Source organism: Calidris pugnax, unplaced genomic scaffold (genome assembly GCF_001431845.1).
Source record: "Calidris pugnax isolate Ruff unplaced genomic scaffold, ASM143184v1 scaffold27, whole genome shotgun sequence".
Taxonomy (NCBI): Eukaryota; Metazoa; Chordata; class Aves; order Charadriiformes; family Scolopacidae; genus Calidris; species Calidris pugnax.
In genome coordinates, this window is record NW_015090893.1 from 13191356 (window position 1) to 13207911 (window position 16556).

The 16556-nt window shown below is 50.1% G+C and overlaps 1 protein-coding gene across 2 annotated transcripts in view; it reads left to right on the plus strand.

Annotated features, from left to right (window-relative positions):
- Positions 1-16556, plus strand: part of MGAT4B (mannosyl (alpha-1,3-)-glycoprotein beta-1,4-N-acetylglucosaminyltransferase, isozyme B) — a 52961-nt gene that overhangs the window by 34992 nt on the left and 1413 nt on the right. For both annotated transcript variants that reach the window (XM_014948236.1, XM_014948237.1), the window contains exons 2-13: positions 1043-1222; positions 1966-2106; positions 2941-3074; positions 5921-5967; positions 8083-8196; positions 8633-8708; positions 9087-9201; positions 9963-10093; positions 13544-13651; positions 14570-14763; positions 15124-15202; positions 15661-15748. In XM_014948236.1, the coding sequence (XP_014803722.1) occupies positions 1043-1222; positions 1966-2106; positions 2941-3074; positions 5921-5967; positions 8083-8196; positions 8633-8708; positions 9087-9201; positions 9963-10093; positions 13544-13651; positions 14570-14763; positions 15124-15202; positions 15661-15748 (1407 nt within the window). The remainder of the gene's footprint in view (positions 1-1042; positions 1223-1965; positions 2107-2940; positions 3075-5920; positions 5968-8082; positions 8197-8632; positions 8709-9086; positions 9202-9962; positions 10094-13543; positions 13652-14569; positions 14764-15123; positions 15203-15660; positions 15749-16556) is intronic.

The following is a 16556-nucleotide window of genomic DNA, read 5'->3' on the forward strand; positions in this document are numbered from 1 at the left end:
GCCTGGGAAAGTTCATTAATGGCTAACTCCCAGCTACTGTATAGTTAGTTCTGGCTGAAGGCTCTCGATAGTTTTATTGCTTAAAAAGGGCATGGGGATAAGATGTTGTTTCAAAGTAAAAAGCTTTATTTCCCTATCAAAAGTTTCTTTAGTACATCCTTAAGGTCCATATCCAAACACTTGGATTTATATAAGCACCCAGGCAGCCATTGCCATATGATATTCTTCACCCTGCTGTGTTTCAGACAGGTTAGATTCCCAAAATCCATTTGAGTGTTAGAATTGGGACTCTTTTCCAAAGCTGTCGGTGCCTGCCCTTGTCTGAGAGCAGAGCAACATCCTCCTTGCCAGCATCTCAGTTTCCATCACCAGGGTCATCCAGGAGATGCCCTGTGCCGTTTGGAGAATGCCTTCGAGATGCTGTTCAGGTGTTCTCCCAAATTACCCACCTAAATGCCCTTTGATGCATGCTCTTAAAACTCTTTCCTCTGTATGCCATAAGGAAACCAAGGCAAGGAGCAAGCAATTGAAAATACTGATATTCCTTGGGTTTTTCATGGCTTTAACAGGCCATCACCACCAGTGCTTTCAGTTCTGTTTCACTTGGCTTCGGTTCCCCACTGCTCACGCCAGCAGTGGCCGTCTCACACACGCAAACTTCTGGATTTACAGGGAGATGCAGAATATTGCTCGTAAAGTTAATGCCAGCACCTAACTCCCCTTTTCCAAGTATGTAGTGAAGAACTACTATGCAACGTATTTTCTATGTGCTTTGGTCACAGAGAAGCAGTTTGTATTTCTGTGTGACCCTGAAACCAAGCTAAAGAGAAGATTGGGAGCAGCTTTTTCATTGTAGTTCTGCAACTTAATCTGCTGTCTCTCCAACCCTTTCACCGATGGGTGCGCGCAGGACCACAGCGCCCTAGATCCATGTTTTAAGGGTTGTAGAGTAGGGGAGATGCAAGTGATGGGCATTGCTTTTTGCGACTTGAAACCCTTCAGAGCACAGATGAGAAAGCTTCTCTCTCTTTTCCGTCCACAGGTGACGTTGTGGACATCTACCAGCGGGAGTTCCTCGCCCTCCGGGACCGACTGCACGCAGCCGAGCAGGAGAGCCTGAAGCGCTCCAAGGAGCTCAACCTGGTCCTGGAGGAGATCAAGAGAGCCATCTCGGAGAAGCAGGCCCTGCGGGATATAAACCGGACCTGGAGCAGCTTATCTGGTGAATAAACAGAGAAGTTGAGGATCTCGGGCTGTTTTGAAGCTGTTGCTAATGAGGAGGTAGAGAGGTGTGCGTGCGTGTGTGCAGGGCTGCGGACAGGACGTGCTCTTCTCTCCCCCCCGGCGCGAGCAGAGTGTGGAGTTCAGAGGGACTCTTAAACTCCTGTTTAATTACAGGTGCATATGCATCATTAAACATTGAGTGGGAACTCTTAAATTCCTGTTTAATTACAGGTGCATATGCATCATTAAACATTGAGATTTGCCTCCGCCGAGGATATTTGCCAGTTTGCTTGCTTACAAGTTGTTGGGTTGGTTTTTTTCTTGCAAGTCATACATGCCGTTTCCTATGGCTGCATTGAATCCATATGGAAACGGGTATCCATAGAGAGGGGGGAGGAAGGAGTTAGGTTGGCTGAGCACCCCTTGCCAATTTATTTGTTCTTTTTTTTATTTTAAGTTGCTCAGTTGAAGAAAATTGGATCTCTACAGAGAGATCCGATTTGACCTTCATTTGATCTTCATTCTCCCCGCTCCTTCCCAAATATTTTGGGACTTCTTTAAGGCCCTCATGGCTCCTGCTGAACTTTAATTGGGTTTGTGGTAGCATGTTAAAGGTTGGCCTGATTTTTTTTATAACCCAGCAGTAGTCTCGGGTGGCCAGACTGCTCTAGAAAGGCTTTTTGCCTTGCAGTCTCTTCCTACCTACCGTGCCTTGCAATTGATTCCCTTTTCCTTTTTAAGACGAAACCAAGTTAAAACTGTGGAATATCACCAACAAGAATGTGCTGCACCTTCCCACCATCTTCCATCATTTGCCACATTTGCTGTCAAAGGAGAACAGTCTGCAGCCAGCCGTGCATGTGGGACAGGGGCGCACTGGAGGTAAATGGGAATTAGTGCTGCTTCTGGTGCTCTTCCTCACCTTGGTGCCTGTCCCTCCCCTTTCCTCCGGGCCTGGCTGTGGTACAGAGATGAGCAGGACTGGAGGAACGGCTGCATGCATCATGCAAGCTTCTTGGTATCGTGGCACACGGGGTGGGTAAGCCATGTCACGTCTGCGAGTCTATGGGGGAGTGCTGTCTGTGCTCTTCACTGGCACTAAAATGTTCTCGATGCTTCTGCCAGATGTTTTTTGCTGCTTTCCATCTCCAGAGTGCTTGGAAGGTGGTCAGATGAAAGCACAGTTTGCAGGGCGCTTCATGGAGATTCAAACCAGTCTTAGGAGACAAATCCCCTCTGGAGTAGGACTTTGGGTACTAGTTGATTCCACCCCTGCTCCCAAATCCCAAATGAAAATCGAAGACCTGACTTATCCCTCCTAAACTAAGGTGCTTCTGGCCATGGGAGGGATTTGGGGAACAAGGGTGGTCTTGAAGTTGACATTCACAGGCTGAAAAGGCCCTTAGGGAGGGAGAGGGTTTTGGGGTGTTTCCTTAGACATCAGTCTTTTGGGGAGAAAGGAGAGAGTCTATCTGACTGCCATGGGTGCCCTGCCAGTCTGGTGCACTGAGGTGCTGCTGGTCGGTACTGGGCTGGGGGACAGGAATATGGAGCCCTACATAGCCCAGGAACCCACCAACCTGCTGGTCACTGCTGGTTGTTAATGATGGAGTGTGGCACTGAGCAGGTGAACCATGAGGTGATCATAGGAGCAGAGCGAAGTGTCTTGTCCCAGCACGCACTCCCCCTCTAAAATCTCTCCTTGGCCCTGAGCAGTGTCTGTTGTGATGGGAATCCCCAGCGTGAAGCGGGAGGTGCATTCCTACCTCACCGACACCCTCAACTCCCTCATCTCAGAGCTCACTCAGCAGGAGAAGGAGGACTCCGTCATCGTTGTCCTCATTGCCGAGGTAAGACAGATTGATTTTTGCCTATTTATGCCATTTCCCTGGCCCCTGCTGTCTGCTGAACGGTGCCACACAGGTTGGCTGGAGGCCAGCTCTGCCACTTGCCAGGGCAGATAAGCCCAGCCTTGGTCTGCCGTCCGACCAGGATCATTAGGTGCATCCTGCCCAAAATGAAAGACCAATGGGGCCAGGGGAGGTCAGGATGCGGGCAGGCAAACATTAGTACTTGCCAGTGCAGCACATGTGATAGCCTTTCTGGTCTAAATTGTGATGGCTCTTGCAGGGTGCTTGAGTGGTTGGTCCCAAAATCACAGAATCATAGAATCACGTGGGGTTGGAAGGGACCTCTGGAGATCATCTAGTCCAACTCCCCCATCAAAGCAGGTCCACCTAGAGCAGGTTGCACAGGAACTTGTCCAGGAGGGTTTGGAATGTCTCCAGAGAAGGAGACTCCACCACCTCCCCAGGCAGCCTCTTCCAGTGCTCTGCCACCCTCAAAGTAAAGAAGTTCCTCCTCATGTTTAGATGGAACTTCTTGATATTCAAGACTGTGCCCATTTCCTCTTGTCCTATCCCTGGGCACCACTGAAAAAAGACCGGCCCCAAATGTGTTGGAGCAGTCCTATAGCCACATCTAGGGGAGCTCTCAGACCTGTTCCTGAAGCAGCTTCATTTCTCCATGTACCTGTGAGACAGCTCTAATCCCCTCTCCCAACCCAAGAGCCTGCTGATTTGGGGCTGAAATTAATATGATGCCTCTTCCTATTGGTGGCTGGAGCCCAGAATCAGTTGCTGAATCCATGGGCTAAAAAGCCCTGATACATTAATCCGCAAGAGCTGCTTTTATCTATGGGTTTAGATGGTTATTTTTCTCCATGGCTTTCCCCTCAGGATTATTTTCTTGAGCTTGAAGTGCATTTGTCTTAATTTCCAGAAATCCGGTGAGAAAGATAAACCTCAGTGGCATGTTACTGGGAGCGGAACAAAGATAAATGTCTGGGTTTGCTGCCTGTTTACCCATAATTTGACATTTTGAGTAGCATTTGGCTTCTGGGTCTCTGGCTGGTATTTCATACAAGGAAAAGGTGTGCAATGATGGACGTATCTCAAAGTGCCTGGGACAAGGTTTAGTCCTGGCTGTCATTTCCCATTGAGCCAGGACAGGTTTGGTGGCTGTTTTCACAGGGAGTGAGCTAAAACCTGAGAGGTTTTAAGTAACTTGACCAAAACCATCTCCTGTTTGGGAGTGCAGTAATATTCTTTTTTAAGTTGACTTGAAAATAGGGTCTCGCTGTGATTACAGCACCCGACTTTCTGTGTGTACCTGTGACAACAGAAGTGAACAACAGAGAAATTAATTCTGATACTATCAAGTGCAGGAGCACACGTGCCATAGCCCATGGTAGATGTGGGCTATGATAGCCCATGCCATAGCGATGGTAGTTGTTGTAGATCACCACCACGGTCATTGTCCTCTCTTGCCAAGCTTGCCTTTGTAGCCACACAACATCCTCCTCCTGTGTGAGTGTCAACCACCACTGTGCCTGCTCGGCCTCTTCCCAAATTGTTCTCGTGTTTGCCTGCACTTGGCATTGCTCATTAAGGCTCTTTAGACGCGGGATAAGTAAATAGTGAAGAGGTCGTATGAACCTGGAGCGGACACTGGGTCATTTGGAGGTTCAGGACAACTCAGGAGCAGCTGCGTGTCCTTTTTGGCATGGGGAACTTCTCATTTCCCATTGTCACTGCTAACAACCCCGGGTGTCATCCCCAGTGGCCAGGCTGCCTGGGAGAGCTGGGGGCTCCTTGGCTGGCAGAGGGGAGCCCTGAGACAAGCTGGCCAGCTGGGCTGTCACCAGCCTGCCCTTTTGGTGGCAGCTGGGCGCTTGGAGCAGAGCTCTGCATTTGCTCCCAAAGCCAGGAGCATCTTCCCTGCCTTTGTTTTTCCCATTGCTCTTTTCTTGGCTGAGCCCTGTTTGGGAAAGGGACCCTTTTCCCCTCGAGAAAACCCTCCCTTGTCACCATTCCAGCGTGGAAGCTCTGGCTTCAGCTTGTGACACACATCCCCAGCGTCTCACTGCTCCCCTCCGCCCGGCGCCGAGCGCAGCGACAGCCGGTCCCGGCTTCTGCAGTGCTGCGTCTGCAGATCCGTCCCGTGATCCCTACGACCTCCCAAAACAATGCAGCCACCAGGAAACAGGCACAGTGTTTGCTCCTGTGGGTCTCCTGCCCTTTGTTCTTGGATTTTGTTTTCCCGGTTGCTGTGCAGATGGTTTCTGCCCCGTGCCTCTCCCTGTGTTTGCATTTATCTCGCCTGCAGATAGCGGCGTGCGGCGCTGCTGACCTTTCCATCCCAGCTCTTACAGGTTGCCAGGTTGATTGTGGGAACAAACTGTTGTTTTAGGAAGAAAAGCATCAAAATGAACCCGAAATGAAAAATGCACGCTTATAAAAAGGGGTAGAGATACTTTTCTGTCGAGAGTATTTGCTTGGATGAAAGCCAACGTGTATAGAGAAAAAAAACCTAAATAGCCCAGAAGTTAACACTTGGTGCAAACACTTGGTGCTGGCAGGGGCAGGAGTGCCAGGAGAGCCCGTGGGGAAGACGTGGAGCATCTTGAGTCCTTTGGGGTGGTTTTTGGTGTGTGTGATGCCTTTGGTTAACACTGGCCATAAAGGAGGGCTCCCAGGAGTCTGTCAGCACAGAGTGTTTAAACTTGATGAAAGGAGATATGAAGGTGGTACAGGGGTGCTGGCAGTACCCCAGGGTGTGTTGGAGGCGATTTCAGACCGTGGGGGGTTAAAGGCTGAGGCTGAAGGATCTAACACTGCTTATCTTTTGTTTTCAGACGGATCCGCAGTACACAGCCGGAGTGGCAGAAAATATCAGAAACTTGTAAGCACTTCCAAATCACGACACTGGTACAGGCTGTGCCTTTAGCAAGGCCAGGGAACGGCCTCATTAAGGAGAAAAATAGATGCTTTTCTGCTTCCCCTTTGTATTTTTTTTGTTGTTGCTTGCATTTTTTTTTTGTTCTTAAACTCTGGGCTGTCTTTGCTATTACCGCTTCCACTTTCTGCTTGTTCTAAAATGCATCCCATATGTAGCTTCCATTAGGCTGCTTTGTGCTCGCAGTATTTAACACACGCCGTTTCATTTTGCTCTCTCTGTCCTGTGGCGTTGCGAGAAGATGGATTATTTAGATTTCCAGTGATCCTGGCAATTGTTTCTGTGTCTAGTGCAGCCCTCTACCTGCTCTGCGGAGTCAGAGCAAGCGGGCAGCGTGGTAAGCACACCCAAATGCTCCTGCCTTACTTTGCTTTAAAATCCACGACCCGTTTTAATTCCCACTCCAGCCTGTGTGGTTTTCCCTTGTTCTAGGCACTAGTGACACTGGTCTCCCATGCTAGCTGCTGTTTACATCCCGGTGTCTTAGTGCTTTTTGCAGCGTGGTTTGTGGCTGTTTAGGCAGAAACCGGTGACGGATGATTAACCGTGAGCTGGTCCAGGTGTTAAAAGCATCAGAGCTCGGAGGGAAGAGAAAAAGGTGGTGAGAGAAGAGGCTGTGAGTCCCGTCCAGCTCCTGCGATTGCGTGTTTCCAAGGGCTGGCCGTCGCCATAAGAAGGAGACGCAGAAGGGCAGCGCATCCTCCGGGCGCCCCGCGTCCCCGAGCCAATGGTGGGAGAGGGGCTGGGACGTGTGTGGGGAGGGTTGTGCTCCCGGGCCCTCGCAGAAGAGCTGAAACAGAGCCCTCCATCTTGCTGTGCAGGAGCTGGCAGAGCTCCCCTCCTTCTGCCGGCTGGCAGGAGGACCCACTTACCAGGAGATAATAGACTGATTGTCCGATGGATCCTGATGAGATTACTGGGCGCCGCTGCGGGGAGTGCTGCTGTGTAGAAGGCCTGAAACTTTAATTGACTTAATGATGTGATTTCTCGCCGTCCCCCTCTCCAGCGCCTCCCGCCCCTCCCTCGTTCACTGAAATTATTTTTCTTCCAAATTGAATTGAGGTGGTGTGGGGCCAGGGCAGGCTGGGCTCGCCTCGTAGGAGGGAGAAAGCCGTTGCTGCTTCGGTGCAGGTTTTTGTCAGCTCAGTGAGATGCTTCTGTTTCGCTGCTGCCCGAGGAAGGGAAGGTTTGAAAATGTTAGCTGGAAAATCTTGCCAGTCCCAAGGAGGGAGTAAGGAAGGGAAAAATAAGTGAGAAGTTTTTGGTGATCTCGCTGCTTTGTCTCCCTCTGCCCCATCTCCTGTCCTCCAGGCTCTGCACAAACAAAGGAAATCAGCCTTACACCAAATGTTCTCAAAAAAGGCAGTATAAAAATAGCTGGTTTTCCCGCTTATCTCTCACAGTTACAGTAATCTCTGGATATTGCTTGCAAGGCTGTTGTAGGTACATATTTTTCAGATGGGTGACATTTTTTCCTGTTTGAGTTTGACTTTTTAAAGGGTTCCGAACCACACTATAGGGAAAATATATGCTGATTTTATCAGAGTAAGAGAACTAGGTAGAATTCCTAACTACAGCACAGCAGTGTTATAAGTTAACTTATCAGAAATGCATAACATAATCTCTGCAAAATGGCTTTTAATTACTGATGCATTTGGAAAATCTCCATAAATGCCAGTAATGCCAGCAGGTCCTTTCTTTGGTGCACCAGTCTGCAGGTCCCTTTAATCCTGTGGAGAGTACATGGTGCTCGTGGCTGGTCTTTAAAGCTGACCTGTGTGTGCATGTGGGAGGAAGGAGGGCTGCTGGGGCGGGGGGAGCACATGAACATGGGGCTACTAAAGATCATGAGAGGGAGAGAGCAGCTTTAAAACTCTGTGACAGTCCCTGCCGATGTCCTTTGGCGAGGCTTGGAAGCGCACTAGCTGCTGGGCAAGTTTTATCTCTTTGAGGCTGTATTTTTTGTTGCCTTCTGCAGCTCAGCGTTTACCCAGCGATTTGGTCTATGAAATGGAGTGTCAGACATGGAGGTATTTGTTTACTGCTGCTTTTCTCTCTCAGATTCCCAAAGGAAATACACTCAGGTCTCCTGGAGGTAATTTCCCCATCTCCGCATTTCTATCCTGATTTCTCCCACCTGCGGGAATCCTTTGGGGACCCCAAGGAAAGAGTCAGGTAAGAATCAATGAGCTTAAAAACAAGCAAGGCCTGAATTAAGTAACTGCAGCATCTCCCCTGCTGCCTCCCAGCTGGGAAAGCTCTTCTGCAGGGCCAGGCGAGGTGCTTAAACTTGCTTTATCCAAGAGCTGGAAGGACGCAGGGGGCAGGGGGTATGAACTGGTGCCGGGTTTGCAGGGCTTGCCTTGTGCTGTGATGTTTCCATCACCAAGTGAGGGGGTTATTTTAACCCATGATGTTCATTTTGAAAATCCTTGAGTTTTCCAGTAAGTCTTAGGTGACCAGTTCGAGACCAAAAGGGAGAGGCCATAGGCCATCCCCTCCTCCCAGAGCTGTGTCACCTTCCCAGCCTGAACCCAGCCTTGTCTGGCTCCCCCAAGCAGTGCAGCATCCCAGGAGGGACCAGTGCTCCCATCATGTCTGTCTCTTGCAGGTGGAGGACGAAGCAGAACCTCGACTACTGCTTTTTAATGATGTATGCCCAGTCCAAAGGCATCTATTACGTGCAGGTGGGTTTGGTGCTGGGGTGGAGGGGAGTTGGGTGTACCTGTGAGTTCATGGCAGCTTGTATCCAGCTGAGAGAGGGCAAAGAATGAGTCCAGTTGTGTCATGTGGCAGAGTGCGAGCGGATTTTAACCAGATAGATTCAAAAGCTGGGTTTCTAAGGTGCTTTGGACTTAGAGACCGCCCCCCCCTAGGGAGGGCAGGAATCCTTGTTTCGTTTACCTATTAGATTGGGTGAGAAAAATCTGCTTGGAGTGTCTTCCAAAATAAACTATGTCTGTGCCAAAGCTTTTCTCCGGTATACGGCGTGATGGCTCTGCACAGAGGGGCTCTTATTGGAACCTGGATGGGTCATTGGCACTGAGTGTCTTTTCCTCTTGCAGCTGGAGGATGATATTGTGGCCAAACCAAACTATCTCAGCACGATGAAGAACTTTGCCTTGCAGCAGCCCTCCGAGGAGTGGATGATCCTGGAGTTTTCTCAGCTGGGGTTTATTGGTAAAGTCCTCCCCTGCTCATCCCAGTCCTGGCAGACACGGGCACAAGTGCTTGCTGGTTCTTGCAAGCACTTAAAGCTCTTGGTCCAACTAGTTGTCCCCATGAGATGGTAAAATACTTGGACGTGATCCCTCCCTATTTTTGCAGTGACCCTTCTGTTTGCACAGGGGAGAAGGATCCTCACAGCTGGTGCTCCTGATGCTCACTTTTAATAAAAATAAACCTGGTCAGTGGCCCAGCAGACAGCCAAACAGCTTAGATGTGACCAGTAGCTTTTAGGCTGGATGGGATCTGGAGTTGCCTAACAGTGTGCAAAAGGAAGTTTACATCAGCACAGAACTATTTTGGGAACGGCAGTACGTGGTTGCAGTAGCTGCTTGATCTGTTATTTTGGATACTGGTTTGACTGGCTTAAAACTTGGAGTTTTCAGGGCAGGAAATGGTCTGTCCTGCAGCTGGCTGAATGTTTTTCATCCTTATTTCTCCCTGCTGAATGGAGGAGTTTTAGACCTTTTGATGCTGTCGTGACCTGTGAGACACTAATGCTTTCTAATTCTGTGATGAATATTAAATCCGGAACTGTATTAGCAATGCCAGCAGTGCTGGTACATAGAGCAGAGCTGCATGCTATTTCCTTTTCCTAGAGAGATGGACACATCCAACCTCCACTGCCCAGTCTCCCAAGTTTTTTCTTCCCAGCTCTAGTTCTTGACCATTTCATACCATAGCTGCTCTGTCTCCCCCCTTTCTTTGTGCTGTAGGAAAAATGTTCAAGTCTCTGGATCTGAGCTTGATCGTGGAGTTCATCCTGATGTTCTATAAGGACAAACCCATTGACTGGCTGCTGGATCACATCCTTTGGGTGAAAGTCTGCAACCCCGAGAAAGACGCAGTACGTAAACAACCTCCATTGAAGGCAAACCTTTTGTGTGTGGGCAAATGTGTGCTCGGGCTGTGTCCCCAGAGGATCTTTTCTGTGAGATGTGGTGCTAACTGACTTTGCACCGAGCCATGCTGTCCCTGTGGAGCCTGCTGTGGGGCATCCTCGCCGATTGTGTAAGCAAAAACCTGGGAGTTCAGGCTTTTGTAGTCTGCGGCTGTCAGAAAAGGCATTATTTCTGCATCTAAGCACTAACAGGGTATTCTTCCTCCAGTCCTTGAGGAGAGTAGCCATTCCCTATTCTTCTGTGTTGTTTTTCATGACTGTGCTTCTCTCCCTGAAGCGGTTCCCTGCTCGCTGCCTATAACCCCAGAATAACCCGTTGGCTCTGGGCTCGTGTGCTGTACCCGCCTGGAGCACACATGCAGGCTGCCCAGAGAGCTCACCCCAGATGACCCACAAGCAAGCCCGCCGTGCGTAGCGTGCCAAAATGAAGCCAGAGCACGCAAGGCTCTTGTCAGGGTTTCTAGGGAGGTGCAGAGAGGTGAAATAGGGTCCGTTTTCGTGCTGCCATCTCGTTTGCGGAGCCGTGTCTGCGCGAAGCCCTGCAGACCGGCAGCACAGAAGCCCCCGTTGCCCTGTGGAGGTTGTGTTTGAACTCCCGTCAGCGGCAGCAGCAGCGAGGGGCTAAAGCGAGTGGGAAGGGCAGAGGAGGAGTATGTGTGACAGTAAGTGTAAGATGAGCTCACCACCAGATACTCTCCTGGCTCCTCTCTGAACATATTGTATTTACTCATACGCTCGTTCGCTCTCCTCCCCCGGCAGGGAATGAGCAGCGCAGTCCTTGTGCAGCGCTGGAAGCCGGTTGCTTAGGGTGGACCTCGTGGCCACAACTATTTTGTAGTGGCAAATGCTAGAGCAGGTGGTCACTGCAAGGATAAATACTGTATTTATGTGCTGGGGGGACAGGGCGCCCTCAGAGCTCTGCAGAATTAGGGCAGGGATGTGTTTTAATTTGGCCTGATCCCTGGCAGTGGTCATGGCGTTGGCTCCAGCCCCTCGTGATGTCCATTGCGTCCTTCTGGCACGTCACACCAACTGCTCAGGTGTGGCAGAGCAGTCCCCAGGGCTGTCCGGCAGCCCCCAGGGTCCTCACAGCCGTGGGTGAAGCCAGGGGGTGGTGGGGTGCTGGGATGGAGCTGGGAACGATGCTGCTGTCTGGTCCCTCCCTTCAAAATCTTCAGCTTGAGCATTGATTAAATGCAGATCCCACTGCGCAGGATCATCTCCTGAGTTCATCTTTGCTTGTCTTCTACCTGGTGGAGCCAAGGTTTTCCCAGGGGAAACTGCAAACCTCTTAAATGTGTTGCCTTTTTAAAAATTAACCTACTTTCTGTGTGGATTTCTGGCTCCTTTCCCCCACTGTTTGCATGATTAACTCTGCGCAGCGCCCTTTCAAACATGGCTTTCCCTTGTAAATCCCACTGTGCAGAATCAAATTGGTAGCGGGGAGGATTTGTCTTTTTGATTGAAAGTTTGTTTGACCTGAGCTTTCTGGTAAGTGCTTTGCCTGCTCTGGATATATTCTGCTCTTTCTTTTTTAACTAATTTTAGATTTACCTGGGGTAAAGCTGTGTGAAAGGATGACCTTCTTACCACCTACTGAGCCATTTCCCCTCCTGGCTCGACTGAGACAGCTCTGCTTTCAGCAAGTGCTGCTTTAGCAGAAGGGGAAAAGGAGAGAGAGAGAGAGAGAGAAATCCAGAGATGCTGTAGCTTCCTCCTTTCCCCTTCCTCCTCCTCTCCCCACCCAGAGTGAGCTCAGACCTGATGGGGTTGTGTCTGGGGTTGCTGACAATGAGTAGGGTCTCTCCCATTAGCATGGCTAGTTTTAATTTTCTAATGTAACGTGAGCTGGATTAGGGGATTATCTCCTCTGCAGCGGATTTCTGGCTCCTTTCCCCCACTGTTTGCATGATTAACTCTGCGCAGCGCCCTTTCAAACATGGCTTTCCCTTGTAAATCCCACTGTGCAGAATCAAATTGGTAGCGGGGAGGATTTGTCTTTTTGATTGAAAGTTTGTTTGACCTGAGCTTTCTGGTAAGTGCTTTGCCTGCTCTGGATATATTCTGCTCTTTCTTTTTTAACTAATTTTAGATTTACCTGGGGTAAAGCTGTGTGAAAGGATGACCTTCTTACCACCTACTGAGCCATTTCCCCTCCTGGCTCGACTGAGACAGCTCTGCTTTCAGCAAGTGCTGCTTTAGCAGAAGGGGAAAAGGAGAGAGAGAGAGAGAGAAATCCAGAGATGCTGTAGCTTCCTCCTTTCTCCTTCCTCCTCCTCTCCCCACCCAGAGTGAGCTCAGACCTGATGGGGTTGTGTCTGGGGTTGCTGACAATGAGTAGGGTCTCTCCCATTAGCATGGCTAGTTTTAATTTTCTAATGTAACGTGAGCTGGATTAGGGGATTATCTCCTCTGCAGCTCGCAGGGGTCATGCCTGGAATTTCCCAGCTTCTGGTGATGGCCCATGGGGGCAGTCCAGGGTGGGGGCTCAGTGTGGTTGGTTTCCCTGCTGCCAGGCAGTCGGAGACACAGCACCCGGCAGTGGGATTTCTGCTGGGGTTGCTCTTGGGTGGGAGGTTGCGAAAGCAGATGGTGGTAGAGGTGTGTGTGTGTTTCTTTTCTTGGAAAAAGCAAAATTCTGAGAAGAAATACCTTCTCCTTCCAGTTTTTAACCCTGTATTTTTGTCCTGCTCCCCCAAACTCAGCGACGTGAACTTTTTTTAAAATGTGAGTTCTCGTCTCCGCGCTCTCAGTGTTTTTCTCCTTTTGTCCTTTATTCCTTCTCCATCATCTCTCTCCCTCCACCTGATGAAAATCAGAACTGGATCAGAGTTACACCTCCACGTTTATTTATGTGGTGAGACAGGCAGGAAACAGCCAGACAGCTCAGAGAGTGGCACGTGCCTAACAACACCTGCCAATAAACTGAAAACTGCTCGTCTGAAAAGAGCCCACACTTGCTACCTGTTCGCTTGGGCTCTGAGTCATCCCAGGATTTACTGTACCTTCAGACCTCAGTGATTCTGAGCTCTGAGTCGTAGGAAAAAGGCTCTCCCGATAAACCAAGGACAGAAGAAACTAAATTCTCTGGCTGTCCCTGCCTGACAGCACCCAGAGGAGATTTGCTCAGCGTTTGCTAGGCTGTGCTTGGCAGGGAGATACTTGGCACTTAAAGCTGGGCACTCCGGCTGCCCTGCAGAGCCCGGTGGGTGTCTGGCCAAAAGTCATGGTCAAGGTCCTCCAGAGTGCAGTTAAAAGCCATCTTGCCAACGAAGGCATAGAGATGGAGCGTCAGGGCTCTTTATCCCTCCTCTTTCCCTGGGGTTTGGTCATGCCCTCACCTGTTCCTCTCACAGAGGCTGAAGCACGGGGCTCTGCGGGGTTGTCTCATTTCAGAAACACTGCGACAGGCAGAAGGCAAACCTGCGGATCCGCTTCAAGCCCTCGCTCTTCCAGCACGTGGGAACCCACTCCTCCTTGGCTGGGAAGATACAGAAGCTGAAGGTGGGTACCAGCTGCCTGTCCAAGCCACAGATGGCCTTTCTGCCAGGCCTGGCCTGCAGGCACGTGGGAACTGGCTGCTTTTGGGTTGGGGGCATCAGTGACAGCAACTGGTGAGACAGTGGTGGCTGGATTTCTGTGCAATAGTTGTGTTTTATTCTAAATTACAGCGAGCTCGTGTAGCTCCTACTTGTCAGCATGGCAGTGACACATACCGAGAGTTGCTGCAAGCTTTTAAGCCTTGGTGCTAGTCCTGGCCACCCGTCCTGAGTGCCAAATCACGGTCCAGGCAAATGATTTCAAAGCATCTAGTGACAAACCCTGGAGAGAGGACGCCTGGGTTGCTCTGACTTCCTCCCCACCCCACTCCTTGTTTCTGGGATTTGCTGTTAGGTGAACTTGAGCTTGCTGAGTAAGAACTTAAATTGTTTGTGTGTTTAAACATCAACAAAATCAAGTTTCCCACAGCTAAACGTATAGGACCTATAGACTCGCATCCCTGGGTTTGTAATCCAGTGTAATCCAGTTTGTATCACAGTGCAGTGCCCATCAGGCTGTGTAATCCAGTCATTTTATGTGATTGTCACCCTCCCAGCTGCCTTTTCCTCAGGTGTGAGGACTGTTTGCAGAGCTCCTGGGGCAGGGACAGGCATTCAAGGTTGTTTAGGCAATGAAAGGCTCTTTGGTGCCAGATCAGAGTGCAGAGCAGTGGTGCTTCTCTGTGCTGCCTCTCCTGAAGTTGTGTCCTCCTGGGATCCAGCCACACTGGTACCTTCCCCAGATCACTTCCGTCCCTCATCCTTCTGCACTGTGCAAATTGAGAGCTTTTAATTTGCAGTGCTTTGTTGCTGGGACTCCTGTTCCTTACAGGCAAGAGCAGCTCATGACCCTTTTCTGTCCCTTTGCTTTGCCTCCACCAAGGACAAGGACTTTGGCAAGCAGGCCCTGCGGAAAGAGCACGTCAACCCTCCTGCGGAGGTGAGCACCAGCCTGAAAACGTACCAGCACTTCACCTTGGAGAAGGCTTACCTGCGGGAGGACTTCTTCTGGGCCTTCACTCCCACCGCCGGAGACTTCATCAGATTCAGATTCTTCAAACCACTCCGCATTGAAAGGTCAGTGCCTGGGGGGAGTTCGGTGACAGGGGAACACAAGGACAGCCTGGAACATGCAGAGACACTTTCTCATATTGAATTTCTTGCCCACCTCCTGCTCCTGAGAGGAAAGAGCAGTGCTCTTCTAGGAGGAGGATAATTTGACCCTTTTTTGTGGGTCTGCTGAAGCTATTTGCTTTCCTGCACCTGTGAGCAATCTGCTCTTTGCTAATCTGGCACAGGTGGTCGCCTTCTAAACCATGGGCTTGTGGGCTTCCTGGGAAGGTGTCTGTTGTGTCGAGCTATTTGGTGGTTCAGGTGGGGTGAAAGCCATCAAGTCACCTTAGCGTGGTTTTCCATGGCTTTGGTCTCTTGTCACAGGTTCTTCTTCCGCAGCGGGAACATCGAGCACCCAGAAGACAAACTCTTCAATACGACTGTGGAAGTTCTGCCGTTTGACGTAAGTGTTTTATTGAGAATTGAGATGGGGGTGGAGTGGGAAGCAAAAGAGGTTTTGAGAGAAGGGAACTGCTTAAAGCCATCAGGAAATTCTTCACAAGAGTCATTGCCTTTGAGAGGTGGTGGTTGGGAACCAGGGAGTCACGCCTGGTGTGGTACCATCTTGGGAGTGGGGATGTGACTAAGCAGTCACCATGAGAGCCGTCCAGGCTTGCAGAGGGGATGCTCAGGTGGGATGGCTGCAGAGGAGGGGATGGAGCCGGGATGGTGCAATGGAAGGAGCAGCACGAGGGCAGCAAATGTCCTCTTGTTTTGGGGTATGACGCTTGGGGTGTCAGGAGCAGGGGACAAGATGCCAAGGGCTGCTAGTGAGGGAAGCTCTAGGGCTGCAGCTGTGGTCTGGGGATTTTGGGAGGCTCTTACCACTGGCCTTGTGCAAAGCTCCTCTCCTTCCCACAGAGCCTGCAGTCAGATAAGGAAGCCTTGCAGGAGGGAAGAGGCACAGCCGTCAAATACCGCAGGACGCCAGATGGCTACATCCAGATAGGTACAGTGGGTGTGGGGTGGTGGTAACCTGCCCCTTGGGTTTGATAACACAGCCCATAGCCTCACCTTCAAGTGAACTGAGACCCTTAATGCTGTTTGCTCCGCAAGGAGTAATTTCTGCTTGCCAGGGGCCGGGTTGGAATCGGATTTAATTGTCATTGTCTCCCCTCCTGCCCTCCCTCTCCTCTTAGACTAGGGCTCTTCCTCAGGTAGTTTTCAGTCCTGTGTTTTGCCTGTCCCTGCTCAGAGCTGTGACCAAATTATTCAGGCTATCCATTTGCCTAACCTGGTGGTAAAAACCTCCACCATGAGCAATTTTGTGTTCTCCCTCCACAACCGATGTCAGTAATCTCACCACTTGCAGCTTAGGCTTTGTCTCCTGCCACCTGAGCTTGTTTTAAGTGCTTGTCCTGACCTTGGAGAAGAATGAGAAGCCTACGGGGACACAGTGGTGTGTGGTAAAGCACTAGTGTCCCTGATGACTTTTTGTTTTCTTTTTAAATAGACAAATAAAAGAAAAATTCCTAGGCATGCATAGCTTTTTGCCATTTTTGTGGTCCTCTGCATGCTGTCTGGTTTCTCCCAGCTGCATTTTCAAAAAAAAAAAAAAACAAAAAAACCATCACACCTAAAAATGAAACACAGCAACAGGCTGTGACTTTGCCAAAACTGTGGATGTAAGATTTTTCCTCCACAGATGGATCCTGAACTGACCTTTGTCTCTTGCAGGACAGTGCTGTCATCAGGCCACTCTGCTCCCCTTTCACACAGCAGTGATACATAGCCAAATACTCCCCATTTTGTCTGTG